The sequence below is a fragment of the Pagrus major genome, chromosome 13, assembly GCF_040436345.1.
Source record: "Pagrus major chromosome 13, Pma_NU_1.0".
Taxonomy (NCBI): domain Eukaryota; kingdom Metazoa; phylum Chordata; class Actinopteri; order Spariformes; family Sparidae; genus Pagrus; species Pagrus major.
The window spans coordinates 2,368,518-2,386,953 of record NC_133227.1 but is presented as its reverse complement, the minus strand read 5'-3'; the positions used below and the strand labels follow the sequence as shown (position 1 = coordinate 2,386,953).

General features: G+C 41.3%; 1 protein-coding gene across 1 annotated transcript; it reads left to right on the top strand.

Annotated features, from left to right (window-relative positions):
* Window positions 1-426: 426 nt before the first annotated feature.
* LOC141007745 (protocadherin alpha-C2-like) lies at window positions 427-6,984 on the top strand. Its single transcript, XM_073480141.1, has 2 exons — window positions 427-2,859; window positions 6,661-6,984. The coding sequence occupies exons 1-2, from the start codon at window positions 427-429 to the stop codon at window positions 6,682-6,684; spliced, it is 2,457 nt and encodes an 818-aa protein (XP_073336242.1). The 3' UTR covers window positions 6,685-6,984.
* Window positions 6,985-18,436: the final 11,452 nt, after the last annotated feature.

The following is an 18,436-nucleotide window of genomic DNA, read 5'->3' as shown; positions in this document are numbered from 1 at the left end:
AATTTTAACATTTGAAAATAAAATAATGTCATGCGTTAACTGGGCATTTTCACAAGTACGATTTTTTCCCAAGACATTTACATTTTTCTATGCGAATTATATATCTCCATTTAAAAAAATAGATAAATATGTGTATTAGAATATCCACATGAGGAAACTGGTTTCAGACTCCCCCACTGTAAGCCTTTGATTTGTGTGAGCCCCCCCCCCCCCCCCCCCCCAGCAGCCCACACACACGCTGCCTCCGCCCCTGCAGAGCGCTGATGAGAGAGCCCCGCTCCTCCAGCGGTGCTCTTCTGTTCATGGCCTACTGCAGCTACAGCTACAGCGTGGAGGCAAGAATGACACCGGCGCTCCCCTACACCAAGACAACCTGATCGTAAGGACGGATCTTTTTCATTTCTCAGATTATAAGATACCACAATGATGGCGCGCGTCGTCGCACCTTCACGGACGCGACTGATCGCGGCTGTTTTTCCATTCTTGGCACTATGGGGATGCGCGCTTTCCATCACTCGCTACTCTATACCGGAGGAGATGGAAGAGGGCTCCTTTGTTGCCAATCTGGCCACAGATTTGGGTCTGGATGTCCGCAGTTTGGTGGAGCGCAGGGCGAAGCTCGATGTCATTCACAGCAAAAATTACCTTGACATCAACAAAGAGACGGGGGAGCTGATAATCCGCGAGAAGATAGACCGGGAGAGCATATGCATGACTAAAACAACCTCGTGCTTCCTGAAAATGGATGTCATACTCGAGAGCCCCATTCGCATTTTTAACATCGAGTTAGAGATCATGGACATCAACGACAACGCGCCTGTGTTTCGCAGGAGGACAATGCACTTGGACGTATCGGAGGCAACCCCTCCCGGTGAGAGGTTCTCATTGACAAACGCTGTGGATGCGGATGTGGGGGCGAATACAATCAAGACCTACTATCTGAGCGAGAGCAAATACTTCAACATCGACATACAGGCCGGGAGCGATGGCTCCAAATATGTCGATTTAGTGCTGAGTGGTAATTTGGACAGAGAGGAGCATTCAGTTCATAATTTGATTTTAACCGCTGTGGATGGAGGGGTGCCTCCCCGCTCCGGCACAGCCAGCATCGTTATTAACGTCCTGGATATCAATGACAACGCCCCCCTGTTCAGTCAGCCGGTATTTTCTGTTAACGTCTCAGAGAACTCGGCTGCGGGGACTGTGGTCATGACCTTAAACGCAACAGACTTGGATGAAGGCACCAACGCTCAGCTGGTATACTCATACACGCTGTACACCTCAGAGAAGACTCAAGAGCTCTTCTCGCTTGATCCAAACTCTGGCGAGATCAAGGTGAAGGGGGTGATCGATTACGAAGAGAGTCAGAGTTTTGAGATGTACATACAGGCTCAGGACAGAGGGGCCAACCCGCTGTCAGGCCACTGTAAAGTCATGGTGTTCGTCACAGATCTGAATGATAACTACCCCGAGGTGCTGATCAAGTCTGTGAAGAGTTCGCTGACAGAGGATGTCGCTGTAGGGACTCTGATCGCAGTGATCACTGTCAGCGACAGGGACTCTGGGGCCAATGGGGTAGTGGAGCTCACCTTGAACCAGCAGCGGTCTTTGCCGTTCCTGCTGAACAAATCCTCAGAAGGCTACTTTGAGCTGCTGGTGTCAAAACCACTGGACAGAGAGATCATAAGCAAATATGACATCACGCTGAGGGTGACGGACAAAGGCTCACCGCCTTTATCTGAAAACGAGACCATCACCTTAGAGATCCTTGATGTCAATGACAACGCGCCCAGATTCCCCCAGTCCTTCTACACTATCCATGTCATGGAGAATAACCTACCAGGGGCGTTGTTGACATCTCTTAGCGCGCTTGACCCAGATCTCAACGAGAACCAGTACTTGGTTTATTTCATAATGGAGAAGGAGATTGTTAACACGTCTATGTCAATGCTGTTCTCCATCAACCCTGAGAATGGAGATCTTTATGCCCTGAAGACCTTCGACTATGAGAGAGAGAGGGAGTTCCTCTTCCACATCGAGGCACGAGACTCTGGCGTTCCCCCGCTGAGCAGCAATGTGACAGTTCACATCATCATTCTGGACCAAAACGACAACACTCCTCTCATAGTGGCACCTTGGCGGGCGCAGGGCTCCGTCGTGGAGGAGGTCATCCCGAGGTCCACAGATAAGGGGCACCTGGTGGCCAAAGTGATCGCTATTGATGCAGATTCTGAGCAGAACGCCAGGGTCACGTACCAGCTCCTGCAGATCACCGATGCGAGCCTCTTCAGCCTGGATCAGTACAACGGTGAAATCCGGACGACGAGGATGTTCAGTTACAGAGACCCGAGACAACAGCGGCTGGTGATTGTTGCCAAAGACAACGGTGAACCTGCTCTCTCTGCTACTGTCACCATCAAGATATCAACAGTGGAACATGTCATGTCCTTTTCAGAGACTACAGAGTTGCCAATAGAGTACGACGTCTTCACAGACCTAAACCTCTACTTAGTAATCGGTTTAGGGGCTGTGTCGTTTCTGCTGCTGATAACCATCTTGGTTATTATTGTGCTGAAGTGTCAGAAACCAAAGCCAAAGGCCATCAAGATCCCTCCGGCCAACAGGAACAGCGTGATCAGCAGGAACAGCGTGATCAGCCAGAGAAGCTCCACCATCGCAGATTCCACCCTGATATCCAGCGATGCCTACTGGTACAGTTTGTTCCTTGCCGAGACCAGGAAAGGCAAGGTGGTCGTGAGACAGCCGATCATTCCCAAAGGAGCTGGGTATTTCGTTTCCAGTATACCCAGAAGCATAGGGCCAAGCGAGACCACAGACTCCAGAGCATCCACACTGGAGGTATGTATGAATGAAAGGGTAGCTGGGCTCTGATGTGATTTAATCATCCGTTGAACAGGTGCGAGACGTTATTTTTAAGGGCAGCATTTGATCTAGATGAAAAAGGCCAACAAACACACTTTTGTTGAGGGCTGCCTACAGACAAAACAGTGTTGATGAAACAACTCACTGATGTGTTCGGGGACTTACAGTTGTATAAAAACTTCTGACAGATCATGATTTTTCTTTCCTTTAGAAGGCCAACAAGTTGTTGTTTCGCAGTTTCAAAGAAGTGCCTTTAGAGTCAGAAACACAAATCAGAATCAGAAATACTTTATTGATCCCCGGTGGGAAAGTGGGTCATGTTACAGTTGCTCCCAGTCAACAACAGAAATTATAAGAATTTCTGATACAAATAAAAGAAAAAAGGAGAGTGAGTATGTAAATGTCTGCGCATCATACTACAATGAATGAATACAGTGTAAATAATATTTGAATAAGATTTGAAACAAGCAATAATTGAAACGTGCAGTATAAATGCAGTATCAATGTACACCAGCATATTGAACAGTGGAAAAATTTGCAGGGATGAATAATTGAAAAGTAGCACAGGGCTGATACAACAGAATAACTTACTGTAAGCATTCGGAACAGGTCACATATGCAAAATTAGAGTGTCAGTCTTTCATACTTCAGTTTTTTTGTTTCATGCACTTTTTATCAATTATTTTAAACATAGAAACATTTGAACAATTACTGTTGAAGTGATAATCATCATTTGCAGGTCTTTTGCAGATATGTGATCTGATGGATTGTCCTCAAAGCATAAGATATATTCATAAGATCCTCCAGTGTCACATTTCTGCTCTAAACATCTCAGATGGTTTTGTTTAAATGAATGGTCGAGGCTTAAAAAGATCAAATTGTACTAAACTGTACTTATCTACACAACTGAACTGTATATAAAGTTTCTAATACACAGTCAGTGATATAAAAGTGGTTAAAACGAGCTCCACCTCTACCAGCTTCAACACTCAAATGCTACTGTTTAGTGATGCATCAGTATTAAAGGTCCAGCGTGTAGGATTAAGTGGCATCTAATGGTGTGGTTGCAGAGTGCAACCAGTGAAATACCCCTTTCCCCTACAGCATAAAAAAGGCAAAAGGCCCTCTCTACAGTCAGTGATTGGTTTGTTCATTCTGGGCAAAAAACAAGTGTAAAAACATGGACAGGACCCATTCCCTCTCTAGATACAAAGAGCTAATTCTAAGGTAACAAAACACAATGATTCTTATTTTCAGGTGATTATACACTAATATAAACATAAGTCTTAATATTATATTTAATCTCTGCTAGTATATCATCCTAAATCCCCCTAAATCCTACACACTGGACCTTTAAGAATGTAACGGTGTCATGTATTATTGTATCTGCCAGTCAAAGTGACCACTTTTTCTGCAGAACAAGAACTTTTATATGCTATTGATACTTTTTTGAACTTTAGTACTCTTATTGATGTAGGGTTTTGAGTCCAGGAGTTTTGTGTCAAAGTGTTTCTACTGTACTTTTACTTAAAGGATATGTTCATGCAAAAAATGGAAATTCAGTCATTGCATTGCAGCATTCTCATGAAGCAAATGGGGACTTGTTTAAAAACGTAAAATAGACCCACTTCAGACGGGGTGTACGCTAATGCCTTTAGCTTAGCAGCTACAGTGAAGATTTAAAAAAAGGGTTAAAAAGTCAAACAAATCTGGGATCTCAGGGCTTTTGGAGACTTGGATTACACCAGAAGAACTTTTATGTTTTCTATCCGTTGTTTTGTTACATTTTAAGTCCCCATCTACTTCAGTTGTTTAGGAAAAGGCTGCAACGCAGTCTTGCTGTGAAGCTCCACAATTTTTGTTGTGGACCTGACCTGACTTTCCATCGTCATCGGGGTGAAAAGATGATGACTGAATTTTCATTTTTGGGTGAACTTGTCCTTTAGGTCAAGGACCTGAGTATGTCTTTCACAACTGGCTTATGTGTACTCTGAAATGTGTTTAGGCTATCACCAGTGCCTGAAAAATCTATTATTATGTGCTTGGACATCCACTGGCTGATATCACTCTACAGGCAATGACATTTTTTGTGCGGTCTTCATAAAATTGAAATGTGATGCAAATGAAAACAAGATTGGCGAAATGGTGTAAAAATACTGCGTTAGCTCCAAAACACTTCTACTACACTCATTTAATAATATACATATATAATGCACTATAATGCATCTATTTCCAAAGGCAACAGTTAGAAGTCCGATAAGAATTAAGCCCTGCTGATGTTCATTATGAGTGTATTTCTCGAGCCAATTTTCTGCACTTTCATTGCATAATTAGGCCAAACAAATACCCCCAAACTGATAATGTGCCACTGTTCCATGTCTTCTGCAGTATGTAGGTCATTTATTGCAGATGCATAACACACAATCAGAGCATAACTAGTAGGCGTAAGACGGGGGTGGGGGGTGGGGGAGTACTTCAAAGAAGCCCAGACATGGAGGGGTTTTCTTCAAGGACAAAGGATACATTTCGCTGCATGATGTGGGATGCGTCATGCTGGGGGTCTGCGGAATCAGTCGACTGTATTCAATGTAGAACCGTTGCTACTGATCCAGATGTTGTTTGCTTTTGTACAGCTGGACCTGCAGACTCGACTGCAACAAGTGATCCTATGAAAGATTAAACAGTATGAATATGCATAAATTAACAGGTGCACAGAGAGAGAGAGAGAGAGAGAGAGAGAGATTTGTGCATGATGGTTTGAGTGTCTGAATTTCACATGTACCACTGAACTTGTCTCTTTTTTCTGTTCTTAAGTACTCAAAATGAAAGGAAGTCCATTCTACAACTGGAGGTATGCTGGTTGCTAACTACATTCTGTAGAGCCACTAGAGTCGTGTAGACATTTATTTTCTATCCTTTTCTATTTGGTATACATTCTTGGTTTGGCTAAAAAAAACAAAAAAAAAAAAAAAAACGGTTTTGATGACCTCTCAACAGTCCCCAATGTAATCCTGTGGTCAACATACTGTATTCTCCTGATTAAATAGAGCAGAATCGAATATTTCCATCGGACCTTCTGCCCCTTCACAAACACTCAGTGCTATTGTGAGCACTCGCATTCAAATTGGCCGGTCTCTCAAGTGCGAAAACCTATCTTACCGAGAGTAGAGATTAGAATAAAATTGGCTGCTGGTCAGACTTTGTGTTGTGCACATCTGGCTGGCTTGGCGGAGATTCAGGGCGAAGTGATGGCACAGACAGAAAAAAAGGGATTATGGAATGAATTGTCCTGAATAGGCTCTCAGCGTGTAACATACCTGAGAGCAGTGACTGCGTCTGCTATCTCCACATCCCTGCACATGAACTCTGTTAGGGCATGTTTCAAATTCAATGTCCAACGATAATGTGGAGCCTATTTTTTCCCCCTCCATAGTTGTAATATTGGCCCGCCAAATACCAAATAGCACATTGTGATGCCTGCCTGTGCATGCTTAAATGACACCCTCTGCTTCCCTATTGTCATATTTTATTTTAGCTGTGTGTTAATCTGATTTCTTCGGATGATTTGGTGAAAATCCAGAACCCCTCAACAATACTGATTCAAAAGAAAAACAAAAAGGAAGTTTCAGATTTAAATGTCCCTGAACCCCAATGACATATCACTGATGGTGGCAGTAACCAGTCACAATCCACTGTTGCATGAGTGAGGACTTTCTACAAGTGCATATAGAGGTCAGCCTTCTGTTTCGGCTAATTCTATGTTCTGTCTCTTCGTAGCAACCCAGAAGAGAACTGCCATGATATAATCATCTCTTCATGGGAGTCTCTCGCTGAAACTCTTCCCTGTGACTCACAAAGAAGATGTAAAACAACTGTCCTCCCTCAGCCCCCCTGCTCCAGCTCTTCTTTCTCTCCAGCTCCTCCAATCCCCCATACAGTCATCGACCAATAATCACCTCAGCTTTCCACCTGCCTCTCTCTTTTAAGCATGAATCTGCATGATTCTACAACATGGTCAAAAAAGTTTGGACATAAGGATCGAAATCATTACTGGCAGGATATTTCGGACATCTCTAGAGCTGCCTCATGTAGTTAATCATTCCCTCCTCAACGCTTTGAAACTCCTCAGTGGACATATTTGCCTTCTCTCCAGGGTTTACGCTGTGTGCTGTAGTTCTAGAAACCATCATATACATAAGTCATGCTACGTTTTTTTTAAGCAAAAGTTTAAAACACGCCTATTTACAAATACAACCTTGATTTCAAAAAGTCGGGACGCTGTGTAAAACGTAAATTAAGCAGATTGTGATAATTTGCTCATCCTTTTTCATATATACTCAATTGAAAACAGCAGAATGACAATATATTTAATGTTTTACCTCAAAAACTCCATACCACAGGTCAAGAAGTTAATGTTATGCTCAGTCCTTCACAATTCAGAGTGGGGTGACGTTCACTGCTTTGCAGAACACATGATTGTATAAAGGATATTGAAGACTTAAAAACGAGAAGACACTTTATTTAGCCAGTTCAAAAAGTTTGACAGTGATTGAAATTGTATTATAATTATTCATATTCACTGATAAAAATGTAATCGAACAAAAAAAAAAACTTTATAAAAGCTGAATCAATTTTTTATTTCTTCTCAATCATAACATATTCCCTTCACCATTACCTTTAAATTTTAATTTCCAAGTCAAGTCATTTGTTATTTATTTACGTTTCTCACAGCGTCCCGACTTTTTTTGGAATGGAGGTTGTGCACAGGAATCAGGGTAAATAGATTCTTCCATAATTCTTATGAATACCGAATTGTAGCTGGTTATGTCAGTGATTCAGGCTTTGCACTTGGTGTTTTTCTTTTTTGGGTAATAATTTCTACTGTATTATGACTCAGCAGGGCTCGGACTGTCGACTAGAAACTTGCTGAAGAAATGAACCAATGATCTGATTTTTGATTTCTCCATTTTTTTACAGTGTTTGTCGTACTCAACGGTGATGAATGTGTGAAAATGACAAAAAAAGAATGAAAGAAAACTGTAAAATGGAAAAAAAAAAGAACAAAGATAGGAGATTTCTCTTTTTATTTGATTGTAGATACTGTAGTTCTGTAGAAACGATAATGAGGTCGGACAAGCAAAAAGACTTTTGACACTAACATCAGGTTCATATCGTACAGACATTTGTGCTGGTACAAAACATCTGACAGGGCACACACTTATCAGACTGCAACACTGAATTTTCAGAACCTTTGATCACGTTCATGTTGGAAATTTGTATCCACTGTTTCAGCCCGTCTCCTCTCTTTGGGGTCAGTGAGGGTGCATGGGGGAGGTGTGGCTGCAGATTAAAATATGTATCCATAGGCACTGTGACATCACGAATCGGGGTGGGGCCAGACTGGGGTCAAATGTAAATTCATCTCTCTTTATAATAAGATATTATCAAAATTATAAGCTATTATCTTACCAATCTCATTTTTTCCCAGGCCGATACAGCAGTGCAAATCGTATTAATCAAAAAATACAATTACAGTTAAAATAAAAAAATATTTTGTAATGATAAATCGAAAAGAGTAAAGAAAACTAAAATGTATTTATCTTTGCCGTGGTACAGGGGAATATACGGTCCAGGCAAGGTGTTGTTTTATGAATCTTCATGTTTTTATAAATATTTTAAGTATTAACTTTTAATGCTGCTTTCGTGAGCTTCTTGAAGGGCATTTTGTGTTGCATACTTGTAGTTTTAGTGCATATGATGTTGTTTTGATAGTGTACATAAGTAAAAACTGAAGCTAAAGTACTTTTTTCTTGACCTCAGAGGTAGCGCTGTTGCGCTACTGTCAAGCCCAGGACTTTAATTTCTCAGAAACAGGGAGCTTATTAGGACTCGCTCATTAGGGTGCTAAATGATCAAATCTGCTCGGGTGAGGGAAGGAGATTAACCAGTGAGAAGGAGAACGTAGTTGCAGTATTCCGGCGCTGACTCGTCAAGAACAAAAACACATGGATGGTGCATAAAAAGTATTTAGCGGATGACAGCAAATATGCACCGAATCTGAATGTGTCTAATGCAGCGACTATTTCGAGATGTATCGAGCTACATGTTCTGAGTCAGTGAAATCTAACCTCTCTCTTCCTCTCTCACTGTTGCCTGGTGTTGCTGTTCCACCAGGCCGCCCAGACACAAACACAGCTGGCTGTCTGTCACACTAAAAAGACGTCACATAACGAGGGATCTCTTGCTGCGGAGTACACGGTGTGCAGTCGATGATGCCTGATTCCAAAAGTGTTTAAAAGACAAAATTGCACATGTGATGAGCTGCTTTGCGTGCCTTCTGCATTGTAAACGATGTACTGTCCATGACTGTTAATGAATGAAATAATGGCATGTCATACAGTATTATAAATTACAGTAACCCCAATGATAAAACACCTTGGATTACTAAAGTGGATAGGGGGGCTCAGCCTTTTGGTTTCAGAGCAGACGTTCTATGAAGAACCAGTAGATGCATTTACTGTAAATTGAACTGCTTTATACTTTGTGTTTTTTATACAGTAGACTTTTTTGATATCTTCTGTATTCACTGTGATCGGACGGCACAGGAGGTGCTTGTGCTCGGCATAGTAAACGTGTGTTCTTTCTCATTCGTGTACACAGCTCAGTTTTTTTCCTCTGCTAATTTGCCAGTCAGATTGTACCGTATGCTTCGAGAGTCACATCAAAACCTAATCCGGTTCCATCCCACTTAGTGGATCAAAGACAGTATGGGAGAGAATGGTCTCGCTTTTCTTTTCAAGTCTGGTTAATTGTCGGATTTTGATGTTGCTTATTTGGCTTAAATGTTCTGCCTGATCATACTAGTTTGAATAAAGCTTTTTAATCTGTCTCTGTGTCATCGTGTCTGTGATGAAAAGTGAAACACAGTTATCAAAAGTGACTTCTGGAATGTGACACACTCACACTCTTTCTCTCTCTCTCTCTCTCTCTCTCACCCTCTGAAATTCCCTTGCAAACACACATTTTGACCCAGTTTCTCTGTATAACGCTCTGCACTAATTCTTGGAAATTGAAAACTAAATAAAGGGGATGTGCCTGCAGTTCAAATCGCAGAAGCAGACAAATAATGGCTTTGTCAGGATTAGTGAAAGCCTAGAGCCAAATTGCACAGTGTGCTCTTCACTGTGACCACACAGGGCTATCAGTCTGCAGTCCACCAGGAGACTGATGTGTGAGGTCCCCATGAATTTCTGTGACATTTGTGTTGCATCATGTTTGCCTGTGATTTCTACCAGAGTAAAAACTCTGTTGGAAATGGATTTATGTATTATTGCTTTATGCAAGTTTTCTTACACACATCAAGGGTGTTTGAAAAAATACATGTTTTATTATATAAATGTCTCTTTGTATTGGTATTCTAACTTATTCTCACTCTTCTCAACAAAATTCCAGATAGAGAAATAGAGTTAAGTGACAAATGTTATAGAAATGTAATAAAGGGATGTTATCCTACATTTGGGACATGAAAGTCATCATGTTGGATACACTGTAAAAAGTTCTGTAATTTTAGGGATTATTTCTTGCTCTTTTACATTTCGTTTTTTTCCATGTGAAATTACTTATTGACTCCAGCTGTAAGTCAGCATTATGACAATACGTTCTTGTCTACTCTCAAAATTGCTACTTATATGGCAATGTGCTCTGCCGGACATCACAGACACTGGCTGTGCTCACATGCACACAATATTCCAGTTTTTGCCTTTATTCTGAAAAAGACAATATTCCGACTAAGATGTTGGCATGGCAAATGAAAATTCCAAAAAAAGAAGAGTGTGCTTCTCCTTCCGACCTGACTGACTACCGTGACTAGGCAAGAGGCTGTGAGTCCCAAACTAGTGTAAAAACTCCAAAACTCTGAGGTGCGTATTCCGAATGCACTTTAAACATGTCCAGAGAATGCTCCTAAAACAAGATTAACACCGGCATGTTCCACATGTCTTAATCGGAAAATGCTACATTCAACCTAATTAAGAATATCCAAATGGAGTATGCTGTTTGCAAGACCCATATCAAATTTTGAATATTGTCATATTTGGAATGATAGTGTAAAACTAGTGTGCATGTACGTAAACGTAGCCACTGATACTAATGTATCAGTGAAAAGCAAATGTTGGCAGATAACTTGTACTTGCACTAGTACAGTATTGATGTTATAAACCTGATTACCAGTTTTAAGAAAGTACTAGGACATCTCTTCAGTCATGTTTCTTAATGTAACTGTTTTGTGGGTGGTATCTCATTTTATTACCGTAAATATTGAGGAAATTTCCAAGATTTTTTTTAATGTAAGATTTTATAATAAAACCCAACTAATAACAGGACTCTTCTGCACGTTTTTTCTTCTGCGAGTTATTTAATTGTTTTTACATTTGTAAGTATCCTTAAACGCCAAAGCCAAAAATAAAATAAATATCCAATGTTAAATTAAACCTAAAAAACTGTATTCTAATAACAGAAAATTGTGTTTTTGTGACAGTATTTTACAGTTCTTTTTTTTACAGTGTAGTCTGTGAACCAACAGTCAACTCTCATCCCACCAGCACTTTGCGATGCTGCCACTGCCATGTCAAAGGCCTTAAGGTCCTCCGGTTACTTGTGCTTTTAAAGGGTTGGATGTAGGTCGGAGGAAATAAGCAGTGCACCTGTGGCTACACTCTTCTGGGCTGAGCGTCGCTGTAATACTTGCCATTATTTCATCTCCCCAGTGGTCTGAGCGTTCAGGCCTGGTGCTGTCCATGGTGCTGAAACGGATATACAACCCTGCTGCGATACTACTTTTATCATTACACTGTTTACTTGAAGGTAAACGTGTATTTTTTTTCTCTTAAACAATTTACTCTGCAGGGTGCTCTGCCCCAGATTTTTATTTTATCGGAACTTAACGTTTCTTTCGGTTCAGTTTTAGGTTTTGACAATGCTGTGCTAATGGTCTGGTTAGATTTAGACACAAAAAACACATGGGAAGAGTTAGGAAAACATTTGGCTGGATTTGTGGTTCTGTCACCATAAAAACAGCTCAAACCGGTCCTGACATCTTGTTAAAAATATTCAGTGTTTTCGTACTTAAAAAACCTTAAACCCCATCGTGAACAGTGGTCTATGGCTTGTTTATTATAGAGTGGGAAAGGCTTAGGAGTTTACAGAACCACCAACAAGAGCTTGCAGCATGTGGCGTTTGAGTGATTCACCAGTGCACTTACATTATATGTATCAATCACAGAAAAGCAGCAGCACTGAAAAACTTTCTCATCTCCACAGTAAAGCAGTAAAAGCTTTATCAGACGATGCAATTAAGCACCCCATTATACATCATCAGAATTGCTTTGTGTGGTGCGGTGGAGCTTTCATTTCTAGTCTTTGGGCTTCATCATAAATCACCTTCAAATCTTCACAATCAGAGAAGTGTATCTGTTTGCTTCGAGCCAAACCAGCAGACAGCAGCATATTGATCCGGTGAGTGTGTTTCACTATTGAGTACCGGATTAGAATATTAAAAATGGAGATTTTCAGAGATGGGAACAAGCCGCTTAAACATATTTTAACCAGATTATGTGGATTTGCTCAATCCTGTCTCGATTTGGTCAGTATGAAAGTCCATTTTAAATCAGTTCCAGACAGACTCTTCAGCATGGATCTTGAACTTAAAACTGGAGTTTACCTTTTATAATCATTCATGTTTAAACCATAATAGTAGAATCTGAGGCCCATTCTCTGCTTCAGGCTGCAACAGTCAATTAAAACTTTGGCTTGAAGTAGCACTTCAGCAGAAGGTGATCTCTGGTGCCCTCTGTCTGTGCTTGGACGCCTGAAGTATGCGGAGGATGGGAGGGTTAAGTGGTGTGTCATCCTGTGTGAGAAAGGGATTTGGGTGCTATCATAACCAGTGCAAACCATAGCTATTAATACACTTTTAGGATGAGATTCTAACACTCTAATATAATTAGGCCATGTCAGAGAAACTTTGCTCATCAGATGAGTTTATCAGCGCACCCGCTGCAAATGTACGAGGCATTTCAGTCACAAAACACACTCAAACATGCTGCGGATACAGAATAAAAACACAGACAGCAGCCCACTGAATCAGTACATCTCTGTTAAAACCACATTGCAATGACAGTTACATCAGTCAAAGTGTGAGACAGCCTGTGAGTGCTTGACCCATTTGCATGAATGAGTCAGATCAGCAGAGAAGATACCCTGGCCTGAGCCCATGCACAATGGGGTCATGAGTCTTAACACCTAGAGCCTCGGTCTGCACCACAGCTGGAAGGATAGAGTGAGGAGATTTTCAGCAAGTGTCCAGTCATGTGCTTCCCCGAGCAGGAGTCAGACTACGGAGGATTGATGTGTCATTTGTTTTATTGTGTGAAAGATAAAACAGCTGTGGCATCGCAGCAGAAATGGATATGAACAGGTTGTCACTCTGATTTAGGGACACACAGTGGATGAGGCAGGAGTACAGATCTATTAGTGCATCACCACAGACAAAATCTGTCTTGTTGCCTTTATATTAACATCTGTAAGATGTTGTTTTGATGAGGCAGACGCTGCTTTGGATTAGAGAGAATTCATTTCTTGATCATTGTAATATTTATATACAGAACATTAATAAGGAACAGGCTTCGCATTCACAAGGGAGCCAGAGACTGAGGCGGTCTGGTCTGATCTGGTGGCCTGGCTGACAGAGTACTATGATGGAGCTAAGTGCAGTGAGATTTAGGCTCCATCTTGAGTGACGCCTGTGGCAGGTGTTTTATATGGGGCTGCCCTTGCCACGGGGTCACTGGTGGCCGTTCTGTGCTGGTTGTGTTTGATGTCTGAGTGTCAGCTGGAATCCAGAACATGTACTGTATTTTATTTATTTTTCGGGGCAAAATGACCACAAATGTGTGAAAACTTGCAGAATTCATCACAGAAATGCTTCAAATGCCCCACGCTGCTGCCCAATAACATCACTCCTTTTGAAAAGCATATTTGATTAAAGATTGTGACTATCTAAGGAATATGACAGGGTTATTATTTTAGTACGTCTGACATGGCTTCCATAGACTTTTCATTATGTTGTGTGGGGACTGTACATCAAATTTAGTATGTTGATCACAGCTGGCACAGAAACATTCATCAAATTGCTGTTGCTATGGAAACACAATTTTCCGAGTCTTATGCAACAAACCTAAAATGGTTCCTATAACCAAGCAGGTGAACAATCAGCAGTGCATATTCAAAGGGGAATGCATGTTCTGCTCAGATTCCTCGAATGCAACACATGCTTTTTGCAGATCTGTTGTACAGCCAGCGTGGCGGTGGCCAGGGCCTGTTTTTATATATTTGTCTTGTGAATTAATATGAGTCTCTCCTGTTCCCTTCAACATGAAGTACAGTTAATAATCGACAAACCCAGGCAGAGTCTCACATTGCAGAATTCTGCAGCCACATTAAACACATGCTGTATCAGCTGAGGATCATGTTGCTCCCACTGTATTTCATCTCTCTACCACAGGCTGAAATTTATAGGCCAGTCAAACATCAAGGTGAAAGACTTATAGATCCCGGGGCAGCTTGAGGAGAAATATTTCAAATCAATTTTCGGTGTGCTTTTGAAAAAAAATCTATTATTCTTTTTCCTTCTCTTGTTTTGATTCACGCCACATTTTTTTAATTTGGCATGTATTGACAGACAACTGTTAGTGAAAACACTTGTAAAACTTATTTCATATTTTCGTTGTAAAATGATGTTATAGTGGTCCAGCTGACTCTGCATAGATTATTCACAGGGGCCGTTGTGGCTCTCCTCCATTAGACGCATTCACCCAGTGATCTATTCTGCTCGGGGCTATCAGGACAGCCTTGCCCTGCCAGATGTTGTGACCGACTTTGCCTGTCTGTTTTGGACGGATTTCCCAGACTGCCTCAGCTTTGGCCAAAAATAACAAGGCTTGGCTCTCACGGAGAGATGCTGGTGCTGATTCTTTATCTTTAGTGATTTTTCCTGTTGCTTATACCAAAGCAACAGACACAGTTTACAGCTCCTTGTTACTCAACTGTGTTCCAAATTCAGTGCGTCTTTACAGTTTCCTTTCAGGTATATGAAGCAGTGGCTGCTAATTCATTCACTGCATGATCACTATCTCTAGACTCTGCCCCAAATTCTATACAAGACAGTCATGGTTACTTTAGTCACTTGCTCCACCATCTTATTTTAGAGAGACATGTGATGTTTTCTAAAGCTATATGCAGTAAACTTTGTATATTTTACAATAAAGTCTGAAAATAAAACAGCTAATTCAAATGCATTCACACGTCTTTATGCATTCTTCAGTTTCGTACGCCATCCAGGACTGTTAGAATGCAAAGAGCATGATGATGGTGTCAACACTTCATCAGAACAGGACAAAAATACTATGCAGATTTTCTTTACACCTCATTTTGGCTGATACAGTCACATTATTTGCTGCATTAACATGTGATTTTCCTCATGTAACTAATACAGCCAGATATAGAATATTTTAATCTATTTAAATAGGGATAGACATCTGGCTTCAACATATAAGGCGCCATATATTAGATCCATCTTAATCACATCATGAGCTTAACTGGATTATCATTTTTATCCGAAGATCCCAAACCAGGTTCAACAAATGCATAATGACAAAACATACTTCCAATGAAACAGTAATTACAGATGTATCCAGATGCAAAATGATCTGTTGTGGCTACATAATGCCTTCATCCTGCGACTTAACCCAGCCTCAGCCTGAGGAGCTGACCCTACCATGACCCTTCCATTGAAACTGCAAAACCCAGCAACTCTCTTGAGCTCAGCCACATCCTCCTGTAGTCTTCTGGGAGGACTTTTTTAAAAAAAGTTTTCCAACAAGCATACTGAGATCATGGTGAAAGGTGTATTAAAATGGTGTTGCACTACCACAAGTTTGAGAAGTAAGATGCAATACCAGAGTCACACTAGAAGACCTCTATGTATTTTAATGAGAGCAGTGGAAATGCAGTCCCTGCTCTAAAATGCTCTGATTGAAACGCAGGCTGGGTAGACAGATAGCAACAGTGTGCTTGTGTAACCATTAAGTGCACTTAGAGCCTGTGGATGGCAACATCTTTGAGAACTTCACTCCCATTAATGCTTTAGTGTTCAAATACGTGTATAACACTTCAGAACTGCTTCATATTGCATGAAGGTTCAACCTTCTCTCTGCAGGGTTAACTGAACATTAACCAGGTTATGAAACTGCACCCCGGACCATAACAGAGTCATCTGAATACTGCATTTGTATTGTATTTTAACTTTCCCCATTTATATTTAATTCATCATACATAACCAAAATATATACCAATATCCAACACCTCACCCACTTTCCCAAATATCCATCTGTGGCCAAACTTTAAGGGTTCAGTCATCTCAGGCGGTGTTATTTTCCACCCATAAAACACAGAAGGAGTAGCAGAGAGTAGGATTTCAAGGGTAAAAACAATTAACTTGATTATATTACTTGATTAAATGTGTCAAGTGTATTTAAGATTGAAAGATTAATATCTATAAAGTGAAATAAAACTATATGTGAAACAGCTGGTGGGGTCTAAAGGTCAAATATGGAGACATTTTTTATAACTATCTATTAGAAGCTGCTGGTCAGGGTGAGGGTCGAGGCAGTTAAACAAGCCAGGGGAAATATAAGGAAGACCCACTTAAAAAACTACTACAATTACACACACTTAGACACACACACACACAAAGATTTAGCACTGGGCCAAATGTGGTCAATCAGCCCACATCCAGTTGTTCTCCTCTGCATACAGGAACAGGTGACTGGAGCAGCCGTGTCCCAAAATTGCAGAACGTCTTAGATATCTTTTTTTCAAGGGGGTCACTTTGTGATGAAAAGTGGTGAGGACATAAGGGCTCAGATAAAGCAAACATTTAAAATGATCTTCAACATTTTTAGGTAATGTAATGAGGGGGATGTATGAGGTCAGACTAGTTAATTACAGCGGGAAAAATATGCATAATGCATCAAAATTCACTTAATCGAATTTGGTAGCTAACATTTCCTGATGCGAGCTGGTTTTGAGCCGATTTCAACTAATCATGCGTTATAAAAAGTGATGGGGACTTCACTGCACAGATATGAGACTCTTGAAGAGAGACGTTTTGCAGGTCAGCAGGTTACCAGATGTCTCGGAGTGGTGAGGTCACTTTATTGTTGCATCTCTTTAAGAGTGGAAACATAAGAATGAACCTTTAAAGCAGGAAACACTTTGAATTGTAGAGTGGGTGTTCCTTTAAATGATGGGTTTACTCTTGCATCGTGTATTTAATTATTTCATTATTTCATATTGGGCTGTATTGCACACACTACCAGCCTCTATGTTTTCCCATGCCCATATATAACCCTATATCGTGTTTCTCTCCGGGATATCTACTATAGACAGGAAATGAGACTGCTTTGTGGGGTCCACCACAGGCATCTCAAATACGATTATGTGACCTGACAGTCTGGGGTCTACCACTGACAGTGATCCATGTGGAGGGAAGGTTGTGATTGTCAGTGCGATGCTTCCTTTCTGCTGCGCCTTGGCCAAACGCTCGCCATGCGGTAGGCTGCGCCACAGAATCGCTACCGGCACATTAGCGACTCCAGCACAGACAAAGGGAGACAAACAGAAGCCAGTCCTCCCACCCCACACGAAAAAAAGAAGAACACATGTGTCTATGTGTGTGTGTGACCACGTTTTTCTGCTTGTATCTTCCATTTTGGGGGGAGGTGGCGATGCTTGGTGCAGATTGGAGCTTGTGACTATACCTTTACGAGCAACAGTATGTCTAGAAAAGGGTGATTCAGACGTTTTAGCCACAATTTTGGGGTCATAATATCCATTTCAGCACGTTTTTTCCAGCCATGCGCTGCACAGGGATTCGGATTTATGGAGTGAAATGACAGAATGTGTGCGTCCTATGGCCACCTTTCTTCATTCTGGAGGTGCCTTCATGTGTCGCTCGTCGGTTAGCTCCCAGACCTGACACCGACATCGTAATGGAGGGATGAGAGGAGAGAAATGGGTGGGGGGGCGGGGAGGGAGGAAGGGAGGAGGAGGGGAGCTGCGCCACAGTCGAGAGGAGAGAGCCGGAGTCTGAGTGCGCGCTAGGGTGGGATGCTGTCCCTCCAAGGTCAAGCCAGCTATATTAAATTAGCCAACTTCCGGTTGCCGTTTTCAAAATAAAGTCTATGTGTGACTACAAGCTGTTCTGCTCAATTTTTTAAAGAAACACAAGCACGCTCATCCTTGGCACATGCGTCATGACAATGCATATTACAGTGAATATAGCAAAAGTAAGCGTTTGTTTTCTTGAGCGTAATGGAAAAAAAATGTTAAAAACTAAATTATGAGATAGGAATTAATGAAACCCCTCATCAGTTTTGACTACCAGCCCTCTGTTATAATGCCTCTTCACCCTGGTTCCCCTAAGTTTCTCATTTGC